A 12,542-nucleotide genomic window follows, 5' to 3' on the forward strand; every position below is an offset into this window, starting at 1 on the left:
CTCGAAGCTTTGACTGACTCCATCTGCTGGATTGGGGACATAACCCACTGTCTGGACTGATCCAGGTACGTACAGGGAATGACAGATTCTATAGTGTACTGGTTATCAGGGAAAACAACAAAAATTTAGTGTTAAAAAGAAAACAGAATGGGGCAGGGAGGGGGGCAGCACAGCAATATTTTTGCACAGGGCAGCAAAAATGTTAGTACTGGCCCTGTTAGCACTGGCCCTGCTATTGAACCTGTATCCCCTCACCCCATGCTCCCATCATGGGTCGTGCATGTGGACTCCCCCCATCTCCAAGGCTCTTTCCTGTGTCCTTTCCTTTTTACCTGCCCCTATCTTCTGTCCTCATTTCACTGATCCCTGTAATCACTTTGTACAGACTCCGCCCCCTTCCTCCGCATGGGCTTCCGTTACCAAGGGAACGCATGTGAAGGGCGGGGCCACGGCCGGGCTTAGGAGGCAGTTGGCCCTGCACTAAATATTCTTTCCGGGTGTCTCTGCCTGCATCTCCCTTGTCCCAGGAGCTGAGGGGCAGCTGCAGAAAGTCAATGCTTCGGGAAGGATGCAGAGATCAGGGCTTCTGCTGCTGAGTGCGCTATGGGAGGGTAAGTGTGCGACAGACACAGACTCTGGCAGTAGTAGCTGTAAGGCTGCTGCACTCATCAGGGTCTTGTTACTGCTTTTGTTCCTGTCTTGAATCAGGGAAGGGTCTCATTAGATCAGATACAGACACTGCAAGAAAGTTGGTTCCTTGCCCCACATATAGAGAGCAGGGTTTCTGCTGCTGAGTGCGCTATGGGAGGGTAAGTGTGCGACAGACACAGACTCTGGCAGTAGTAAGTGTAACACATGGAAATGAGGCTGCACTCATCAGGGATCTGTAATTGTTTTTATTCCTGTCTTGGATGAGGAAAGAATCTCATTAGATCAGATACAGAATCTTCTCTATCATGGATGGGCATCCCCCAGGAGGAGGTAGAAAGTGTGAATCCTGTGACCCGGGGCTCAGGCTCATCCTCACCCAAGAGGGAGGGTTCAGGTTAGCCAAAAATCTTAATTTCAGGGTTTTAAGCACAAATAATTATTTGTGAGATTATTATTTAATTCCAACAAATTTGATCACATTACCCCAGTTTTAATGAACCTTCATTGGCTTCCTATCAGCTATCGAATTAAATACAAATGCCTAACGCTGATCCATAAAGCCATTTATGGTAATAACAACGAATGGCTGAATGCATCTCTGCATATCCATATACCCTCTCGTAATCTACGGTCTTTAGGCAAGGCACTTCTTTCGGTTCCTTCAATAAAATCAGCACATCTCAACGCAGTTAGGGAAAGGGCCCTCTCAATAGCTGGCCCTAAATTGTGGAATTCTCTCCCACTTGAGTTACGTTTAGAGAAGAGTATTCAGTCTTTTAAGAAGCAACTAAAAACATGGCTGTACACGCAAGCTTTCACCACGACAGAATGATTCCAATAGACTTTCCCTGTGAATTAAAATATAGCTACTAGATTTTATTTTATTTTATTTTTTTAACTCTATTACTAGTTTGATATTGAATGATTTGTATGTATTTTATTATTTTAACTGATTACTGTATAATTTAATGTTATTATTTATAGGGTTTCATTTTTAGTTGAGTTTGTTTTATCTTTTACAATATTTTATTTGTTTTTAAGACATGTCGTTAAAGACAGTCTGTTTTATTGTAAACCGACTTGAAGTGTACACAATATGTTCGGTATACAAAAATGTTTAAATAAATAAATAAATAAATAAATAAATAAATAAACATTTGAAAGATCCTTATGTGTAGGTGCTGTTTTTAGAAGCTAGTCAAGATTCTGTTTAATGCTGCAGTTCTGTGTTGTGAATGTTTGGGGCTTGGCCTTGTATTGAAACTGATATTCAGTCTGAAATGCTGAGCATTTGTAACATTACATATATCTGTCTCTGCAGGTTTCCTCTGCCAGGACAGACAGACAGATTATTATGTTCAACTCCCTGATCCGGTGTACGAAGAAAATGGTCTGTGTGTAGTCATAGTGTGTAAGTTCTTTTTCCCATCAACTAAAACATTAGGAAATAATCCTCATGGATTTTGGTTCAAGGAGAAACCTCGGTCCCCCTTGACCTCCGGAATCCCCGTGGTAAGCACTGATAGCTCTAAAGAAGTGGATAAATATACAAAGGGTCGCTTCAAAATCATCGGGAACATATTGAACCAAGAATGCACCTTCAGGATGGATGATGTCAGGGTTGTGGATACCGGAAAATATTACTTCAAGGTTGAAGGAGGCTTTACGTATACTTATTCGTCATTCCTAGCTTCTGTGCATATCAGAGGTAAGTATGTTCTGCATTTCTGACTTCCTAAACTAATCAGCAGCCTTTCTATTAGATGCAACAAACAGATGCCATTCATGTTGCTGCAGTAGTGATGGGATAAGCACATGGCAGTAATATCACATACTTGCCTTTGGCACTCTCTTCTCTTTGCTGCTGATGTTAACTGCAGAGCTCTGTGATGTGGCAGATTCTCTCTCTTTCTCTTGTTTAGGTCTCTTGACTCCACCTTCACTGACGTGTAGAAAGATGATGGAGGAAGATGTTCTAGAGACCATCAACTGCACAGCTCAGAGGCAGTGTGCAGGAACACCCCCTGTCTTCACCTGGAGAGGACATTTAAATCCACCTAATTCCTCGATTACCATAACAACTCCTGCTGAATACGAAGCGTTCATCTATTCATCCATTTTCACCTTCACTCCATCTATGGACGACAATTATAAAACAGTGGCCTGTCTGATAAATTTCCCTGGGGTGCCTGGTGTGGGCCAGTTGAATCGGGTGAACGTACGTGTGAAGAGTAAGTAGCTTCCTTCTAATGAAAAAAAATTATCACTGTGACAGAATAATCCATTTTTCCCCAGGCCACATGTTCATAATTGTGAAAGATCCCTGCCCATTTGGACTGCAGCTCTATCTGCTTCTGTCTGGAATGAACCAAATCCCATAGAAGCTGCACCCAGCTTTCTGTTTGTTTTGACCCCAATAAGCCTGGACTTCCTGTAATCGAATAGGAATCGGTATCCCTCCTGGAAAAAGAAGGTTACAGAGTGGACATGGCTTCCCCTTTCCTCCCGCCACCCATAGAATTATAATTTGCCTACCTAATCATTGGCATATAGTGAATCTCTGGCACCCGGGAGCCAACACTTGAATTTGCCACCAGTACCACCCCGCCCCCATCCCACCCACACTCACTCTCTTTTCCTGATCCCTCTCCCCTCCCCTTTAGAAAGAGAAAGGGAAATTTGCATTTTTAGCATGCCTTTCCATGACTAAAGATGGCTTTCAGCATTTTTAGAATTTAGGGCAATAGGAGTTTATAATCTGTCTGGGTAACCAGTCTCCATACCTCCTCCTCTCTCTCAGTGCCCCCATCTTCTTCTCGCAACCTGAAAAAGGAAAAGGAAATTTTGATTTTTAGGTCACCTTTCCAAGAAATGATCAAGTTGGCTTGCAACAGTTTTGAAATTCAGATCAAATCATTTCCTTCCCCAAACAGTTTATAATCTGTGTGGGTACCCTGCCCCCAATCCCTCTTATTCCTTGCTCCTATTCCCCTTTCTCCTCCCTGACCCCATATCCCTTCCCCTCTTTCTGTCCCTGCCCTCACCCCTGCCCAGTACCAGTTTTCTATCCTCCCACCCTTCAGTGCTCAGCAGCATTTTTCCTCTTCTTCCCCTTTCCTCTGGACCAGCTATAAAGTCTCTCCCATCTATAATTATTCTTCCTAGCTGCGTATCCCAAATGTTTTTAATGGTGGCCCTGATCCATCTTGCTTCTTAATCCTGTTTAACTTCCCAGATGCAAGGCTTGCAGGTTGAGGGCGGCTCTTTCATAGTGGTGGTATAAAATGGCTCCCCTCATCCTCTGCAGCACACATGAGCCTCCTGCGCTCTTCAGCACATGGGGCCTCCTCCCTCTTGAATTGAGGCTGCAAGTATCATGGTGAGGTGGGGGAGAAGTGCCCAGTGCCAGCATAGCATTGGTTCCTTGGGCGTGCATTAGGGTTCCCTGTGCAGCCACACATCCATATCTGTGAACATTTGAGTGGTGTTCACCCTGAGATTTGGTGTGAATTTGCTGGTGGGGGGAGCGTACACATCATCCTTATCTCTTCCTCTGCACCCCATCCCACTCTTACACAGTCTCTTTCTTTCCCCTTCCAGCGATGACCTCCGCATTCAGCCCTCTGTCTCCAAGGCTGAACTCAGCACGTTCACCCTTAGCTACCTCCCTGATCCCAGTGCTTTCCCCCTGGATAGGTTTGGGCACCCAGTTTTGCTGCAAGGAAACACATTCAACAGAGAACAGCCCTCTGTTTTCTGCTGTAGCACCCGCACTGATTCCAGGCAGCAGCAGCAGAGGAGGGGGGTGGTGAGGTGAGCCTGGAACATCTAGAGTGGATAGAGCAGAAAGGCTACTCTGCTTCCTAATCCAGCCCCTCTCCTCTTGTTGTTTCTCCCCTCTCCCAGGCTGCTGCTACTATTACTATTTAGCATTTCTAAAGAACTATTAGATATACACAGCACTGTACAGTCCCTGCTTATTGGAGCATACAATCTAATGAAGACAAATATGCATAATAAATGAATCTCTGGGAAGTGTATCTATTATAGAGAAGTGTTTAGGTTTAAAAGCAGCCTGAGAAAGGTGAGTTTCTATTTAGATTTAAATTAGGCTAGAGAGGGAGCATAATGCCCTGACTCAGGAAAACTATTCCAGGCATACAGTGTAGCAAGATAGAAATTGCAAAGTTGGAAATTGGCAGAGGAGAAAGACACAGATAAGAGTGACTTGCTTGCTGAACAGACTTCACAGAAGGGAGCGAGAAGAGCAGATAGGTAACGAGAAGCTGCAGAGTGAATTAATTTATAGGCGAGTAAGAGAAGCTTGACCTTTACGTGGAAAAAAGGCAGGGAGCCAATGTAGCAACTTGAGGGTACATGGTCATAGCATGGTGAAGGAAGATAAAGTAAGGCAGCCAAATTTTGAAGATTGCAGTGGAGAAAGACGGCTCATCGGGAGGGCAGCCGAGAGCAAATTGCATTCTAAGCAGGAAGTGATAAGAGAACTGATTGGAGTTTTGACACTATGCTCAAAAAGGAAGGGACACATTTTAGTGATGTCATAAAGGAAGAAACACATTTCAGCGGTGTTTTGGATTTGCACAGAGAAGGAGAGAGAGTCAGCAAAGATGACCCTAAGGTTACAGGTGAGGGAACCAGGAGCATGAGAGCACCATCCCAAGTATTGCAGATTTCCCAAGTGTGCACCCACTCCCTGAGCAGCAGGAACACAGGAGATAAGTGGTGCCAGCTAGTGCCCTCAGAAACAAAAACATGATGGCAGAAAAAGACTCTATGCCCCATCTATTCTGTCCATCCAATCATTTATGTAGCCCTTACAATTCCCATCACTCCCTCAGAAATCACCTGTATTTATCCCATGTGTTTTTGAATTCAGATACTATTTTCGTCTCCATCACCTCCACTCGACGGCTGTTCCTTGCATCCACTAGGCTCTCTATAAAGAAATATTTCCTTAGATTACTCCTGAAGCTACCCCCTTTCATCTTTATCCCATGACCACTTCTTATAGAGTCTCTTTTCTTTTGAAAGAGGCACTCTTCCTCTGTATGGAACCTATCTCACCTTTCCTCTAGGGCAGGGGTCAGGAACCTTTTTGGCTGAGAGAGCCATAACGCCACATATTTTAAAATGTAATTCCATGAAGCCATACAATATGTTTAAAACTAAATACAAGTAAATGTGTGCATTTTATGTAAGATCACACTTTTAAAGTACAATAAGTCTCTGAAAATATTACACCAGGCCTTAAGACACCAATACATCTCCTATTAGGAAAACAGACCAAGTCAGGCTGCTATAGAGCCCTACACAGAAACTACACGCCAGCAGAAAAACCTCACCTGAATCACGTGCTGTCCCTCACCTAACATAGAATAAAGAGACCAAAACGCATAACAAGAAGCATGCAGAAAAAACTGAATTGGAAACCTCAACAAGCCAGAGTCTCTGTATGCAGTGTAACAAAGGGAAAAAAGAAACATCACCCATCCTTATAAAACAAATCAAGAAATATAAATCATCAGCAGTAAAAACTGTACTAACAAAAGAATAGATTATTTCGAACAGCTGATGAGTGGAATATCCAATAATTAAAAAACTCATATAAAAAATTTCCAGATACAACAAAATATTTCAAAATAGACACAAAGACCCAGTAATGAAAAATAATAAGGATACAAAAAATGTTTTGCTCTGCATACCTGGGAACGTTTGATATCCAGGTGTCCTGAGATTGTTCTGAATTAGCAGGAGGAGGGGTGGTTTGTTTGGAACTTTCTCCTCTCTCAGTCACATACCAGCGCTCTCTCTCACACTGGCTCTCAATGACACACCTATACACACATGCTCTCAGTCACTCACATATACACATGCTTTCTCTCTTTCACTTATATAGGCTCTTAATTATACATTTACACACATGCTGTCTATCTTTTCATGCTTACACACACATTCTTCAATCACATAAATACATGCTGTCTTTTTCTCTCACACACAGACTCTCATTCACATGCTTATAAACATGTCCTCTCTTTCTCTCATTTACACACAGGCTCTCAATCACATAATCCAGTGATTTCAACCTTTTTTGAGCCGCGGCACACTTTTTACACTTAAAAATCCCGGGGCACACCACCAACCAAAATGGCACAAAATGACACTAAAACAGTACATATTATACATATGTTTAAAAATATAGATTCTAAATGTATCTATACTCAATTTAGTGTGAAACCTGGGCCTGTTTCGATGAACACAAAAGGGATATCCTGGCAGGAATGGTGGAAAGACACACACAAAGCTCTTCCTCAACAGTTCTCAGTCTCTCCCTGTTTTAGTTTTTATGGCAGTCAAGCTTGAGAAGCCCAGCTCACATAGATATGTGGTTGAAAATGGGAGCAATGTCAAAATAGCTTTGTTGGCCAGAATGGGAACTCCTTGGCAACAGATAACCAAAAACTGTCTAAAGGAAGATCAGCAAAGTTTAGCTTTAACCGCGATCTTGCTTCAGTTCAATGAGTTCCTCTTGCTCCTTTAAAGTCATGTCCTTTCCAGCAACGGATAATGAACTGTATGGGTCCCTAACCCAGTCAAAGCATTCTGTGAAGGCTGAAGAGAAATAAAACGACAATTTCTCCTCAAGAGTTTTCAAATGTCTGCCAATCACCTCGCACATTTCAGCAGTGTTGCCATCATGCAGTTTCTCGGTGAGCGGGAACATCTGAAGGTTGCCACCCTGAACATGTTGTTGCCAGAGCTGCACCTTTAAACGGAATCCGTTCATTTATCAGTGCTTGTAAGCAGGTTTTCATTTCGGCCTTGCATCCGTGTGTTCAGTTCATTCAGATATTGAAATATATCAGCCGGTATGCCAGTTTGTACACCACTCATCACTTGCAAGCAGCTTTGAAAAATCGGACCTCTCGTTTGTCAGAAATATTTTAAGTTCCTCTCGCAACTCATACACACGGGCCAGCACTTTGCCGGCGTGACAGCCACCGGACCTCCGTGTGGAGCAATAAGATTTTATGTTCCGCTTCCATTTCTGTACCACAAAGACGCAAAATAAGCGACATCGCAAAGGTCGCATCTTCACAAAGTTCACTATGCGCACAACATCATCCAACACAGGAACTAGATCTGCTGGTAAGGTCTTTGCAACGAGGGGCTCACGGTCTGCAAGAACAGTGGGTAACAAGAACATCTGGGTTTCTTTCTTTAACCCTACTTACAAAGCCTTTGATGCGCCCGACCATGGCTGCGGCTCCATCAGTGCAGACACCTGTGCAGTTTTCCCATGTAAGCCCACTTTATCAAGATATTCCGATGTGACCTGGAATATTACCTCTCCTGTTGATTTTTCTGGCAGTGCTTGCAAAATAGGAAGTTTTCTCTAATGGCTTCTCCATCCACAAAACGCACATTGGCCAACAGCTGACAATGTCCACTGATATCCGTCGACTCATCAAGTTGCAAGGCAAATTTCTTACTGATGCGCACCTTTTCCAAAACAACTGTTTTCACATGTCAGCAGACATGTCATCAATCCGTCTGGAAATTGTGTTATCAGAGAGAGGCACTTTAGCTATCTCTTTGGCTGCGTCAGGGCCAAAGCATCTCATTTACAATAGCTTTACAAGCTGGTAGTATTAATGTTTCTGCCACAGTGTGAGACTTTTTTGATTTAGCTATGAGTTCAGCAACAAGGTAGCTAGCTTTGAGGGCTCTCTCATTTACCTGTGTGCTTTTTCTCAAAAAAGTTGCTTCTTTCTCATTGTTTGTACGTAAGCGTACAAATACTCCATCGGCTTGTTTTGAACGGAAGAGTGTTTCGTTTGGAGATGGCGTTTAAGCTTGCTTGGCACCATGGCGCTATTGGATAGCTTCTCACCACACACCAAGCACAGTGGTGTTGGTGCTGTCGCATCCCCAGTAAAGTAAATCCAAATGAAAGATAGCTTTCACTGTATTGCCTTGGAGCTCACCGTCTTGTCTTTTTTCTTTTGTCGACCTCTCATACTAGGGCCTTCATCTAGGTCAGAATTGTGTCCAGGGTCCTGTTCGGCATTGCCATTTCCATTCTCAAATACTTCTCCATCACTGCTGAGATAGTGTGCGCAGCCACACACTAAAATAGAAGAGTATTACAATTATCTGCCACACTTAAAGGACCTCTGCCAAGCATATACTGCAATATAAAGGGGTACAATGAGAAATACTATGGTCATGAGGCCAAGAGTACAAGTACCAGCTCGGTGATGTCATTAAGTCGCGCGAGCGTTCAAAGCTCGCGCATGTGTTATTGTACACGGCTCCTACACTGTAGGAAGCGTGACTGCGCATCGTAGGGGAACAAAACACAGGGGCAGGGCCGGTGCAAGGGTATTAGGCGCCCTAGGCGAACGTCAGCTATGCCGCCCCCCCCCCCCCCGCCTCCACACACAATTAACTTACATTGTGCATTAATGAAAATAACGAAGTCTGTATTTATAACAGAACACTTATTTGACATTTTTATGCCATGTAAACCATTGAGATGATTTGTCTTATCGACGGTTATAGAAACTCTTTTATAAATAAATAAATAAAAATATTAAAATAAACATAAACCAAAGCTATACTTGTTGCTCAAACAAAAAAAAGCAGACACATCACATAATATTAAATAATTAAAATGGCAGTCAATCAAGAAAATGAACTTAAAAAGCCATCTTTACTTACCCCCTCCAGCAGCTCTCTTACTCTTCTTCCATGCAGGCTGTAGTACACACCAGAAGCAGCAGTAGTGGCTAAGCTCTATACCAGGGGTCAGGAACCTTTTTGGCTGAGAGAGCCATAAACGCCACATATTTTAAAATGTAATTCCATGAGAGCCATACAATATGTTTAAAACTAAATACAAGTAAATGTGTGCATTTTATGTAAGATCACACTTTTAAAGTACAATAAGTCTCTGAAAATATTACACCAGGCCTTAAGACACCAATACATCTCCTATTAGGGAAAACGGACCAAGTCAGGCTGCTATAGAGTCCTACACAGAAACAACACGCCAGCAGAAAACCTCACCTGAATCACGTGCTGTCCCTCACCTAACATAGAATAAAGAGACAAAACGCATAACAAGAAGCATGCAGAAAAAACTGAATTGGAAACCTCAACAAGCCAGAGTCTCTGTATGCAGTGTAACAAAGGGAAAAAGAACATCACCCATCCTTATAAAACAAATCAGAAATATAAAATCATCAGCAGTAAAACTGTACTAACAAAAAGAACATATTTCGAAACAGCTGATGAGTGGAATATCCAATAATTAAAAACTCATATAAAACATTTCCAGATACCAACAAAATATTTAAAATAGCAGACACAAAGACCCAGTAATGAAAAATAATAAGGATACAAAAATTTTTTTGCTCTGCATACCTGGGAACATTTGATATCCAGGTGTCCTGAGATTGTTCTGAATTAGCAGGAGGTGGGGTGGTTTGCTTGGAACTTTCTCCTCTCTCAGTCACATACCAGCGCTCTCTCTCACACTGGCTCTCAATGACACACCTATACACACATGCTCTCATACTCACATATATACATGTTTTTCTCTCTCATATAGGCTCTTAATTACACATTTACACACATGCTGTCTATCTTTTCACGCTTACACACACACACACACACACACAGGCTTTCAATCACATAAATACATGCTGTCTTTTTCTCTCACACACAGACTCTCATTCACATGCTTACAAACATGTCCTTCTCTTCTCTCATTTACACACAGGCTCTCCATCACATAACTCACATGCTCCATCACCTAAACCAGCTGTCAATCAGACACAGACACACATGATCTCTCTCTTACTTATACACACAGGCTCTTAATCATACATACACATGATTTCTCTCACACACAAAGGATCTCAATCATACACACATACTCTTTCACACAAACTTACACATACAGGTTCCCAATGGTAAACTTACATTCATGCTCTCTCTCTCACAGGCAGGCTCTCAATCACAGACATACTCTCTTTCACATACACAGGCTCTCAATCATTCACATACATGCAATCTCTCACTCACACACACAGGATCTCAAACACACATGCTTGCTCGTTCATTTCACTATCTCTCTCCCCCACCCCGGGGAACTAGCAGCAGGCAGGCATAGCCTCCTCCCATACACTAACCCTCTTCATTTTCAGCCCTCGCGGAGGCGGAGTCCCATCGGCTGCCAGGCGGTTGAAACTTCCATTTTCCTCCGAGCCGCGCTGCAGTCTTCTTCCCGTCGGACACTAGCGTGGCCTCTTCTTCCCGCGCAGGCACCGGCGTGCTCTCTTTCTTCCCGCGGCCCGGAAGGAGGAAGTGGAGAGCATCGGGTGCCTGCGCGGGAAGACTTCCCGCGCAGGCACCCGATGACTCCCGCGCAGGCACCCGGCTGACTCCAGTCGTGCCCGGCGTGCTCTCTTCTCCTCCCCCCCCGGAAGAGGAAGTGGAGAGCATCGGGTGCCGCGCGGAAGAGACCACACTAGCGTGGTCTCTTCTCTCCGCGCAGGCACCCGATGCTCTCCACTTCCTCTTCCAGGACCGCGGGGGGGGGGGGGGGCGGGAGAAGAGCGAGCACGCCCGGTGCCGCTGACTCCAGCTGTCCTGCCGCGTTCCGCCCGGCTGACAGCAAAGGACTCACATGCTTGAAAGCACGGCTCTCTTAATTTTACCGGGGCAGTGCCGCCCCCGGGAAGCTGGCGCCCTAGCCTAGGCGACCGCCTAGTTCGCCTAGTGCTTCCGCCGGCCCTGCACAGGGGGCACTATAGTTTGGGGAACTTTCCCCGCGGCACACCCGACCATGTGTCGCGGCACACTGGTTGAAAATCACTGACATAATCACATGCTCCCTCACCTAAATCAGCTCTCAATCACACACAGACACACATGGTCTCTCTCTCTCTCATTTAAACACAGGCTCTCAATCACATACTCAAACATGCTCCATCACCTAAACCAGCTCTCAATCACACACAGACACACATGATCTCTCTCTTACTTATACACACAGGCTCTTAATCATACATACCATGAGTTTCTCTCACACAAAGGATCTCAATCAATACACACATACTTTCACTACAAACAGGATTTCATCACAAACTTACCATACAGGTTCCCAATGGTAAAACTTACATTCATGCTCTCTCTCTCCTAGGCAGGCTCTGCAATCACAGACATACTCTCTTTCACATATACAGGTTCTCAATCATTCACATACATGCAATCTCTCTCACTCACACACACAGGATCTCAACACACATGCTTGCTTCGCTCATTCACTCTCCTCTCTCCCCCACCCCCACCCCGGGACTCGCAGCAGCAGCCGCCTCCTCCCAATGCTAACCTCTTCATTTCAGCCTCACGGGGAAGGAGCCCATTGGCCGCGGTTGTAAGCTCTTCTTTATTTTCCTCCGAGCCGCGTGCACAGTCTTCTTTTCAATCGGAACCGACGCGGACCCACACTAGCGTGGTCTCTTCTTCCCCGCACGCACCCGATGCTCACCACTTCCTCTTCCGGGCCGCGGGGGGGGCGGGAAGAAGAGAGCACGCCGTTGCCACAGACTCCAAGCTATTCTGCCGCTTCCTCTTCCGGGCCGCGGGGGGGGGGGGTGCGGGAAAGAAGAGAGCATGCCGGTGCCACCGACTCCAGCTATTCTGCCGCGTTCCTGCCCGGGCTGACAGCATTTTCAGCCGGGCCGGGCGGGAGGAGGACCGGGAGCAGCTGGGTCAGCGGGGACTGGAAAGTGTGGCGACACACTGATTTAGATTTGTCCTGCGAGCCAGATGCAGCCATCAAAAGAGCCATATCTGGCTCG

At 44.8% G+C, this 12,542-nt stretch overlaps 1 protein-coding gene across 1 annotated transcript in view; it reads left to right on the plus strand.

Annotated features, from left to right (window-relative positions):
• The first annotated feature begins 481 nt into the window (after window positions 1-481).
• Window positions 482-12,542, plus strand: part of LOC115076330 (sialic acid-binding Ig-like lectin 5) — a 114,570-nt gene continuing 102,509 nt past the window's right edge. Inside the window, exons 1-3 of the mRNA XM_029577629.1 lie at window positions 482-611; window positions 1,973-2,359; window positions 2,574-2,882. Of these exons, the coding sequence (XP_029433489.1) occupies window positions 569-611; window positions 1,973-2,359; window positions 2,574-2,882 (739 nt within the window). The 5' untranslated portion in view covers window positions 482-568. The remainder of the gene's footprint in view (window positions 612-1,972; window positions 2,360-2,573; window positions 2,883-12,542) is intronic.

The sequence above is a fragment of the Rhinatrema bivittatum genome, chromosome 14 (assembly GCF_901001135.1).
Source record: "Rhinatrema bivittatum chromosome 14, aRhiBiv1.1, whole genome shotgun sequence".
In the NCBI taxonomy this organism is placed as follows: domain Eukaryota; kingdom Metazoa; phylum Chordata; class Amphibia; order Gymnophiona; family Rhinatrematidae; genus Rhinatrema; species Rhinatrema bivittatum.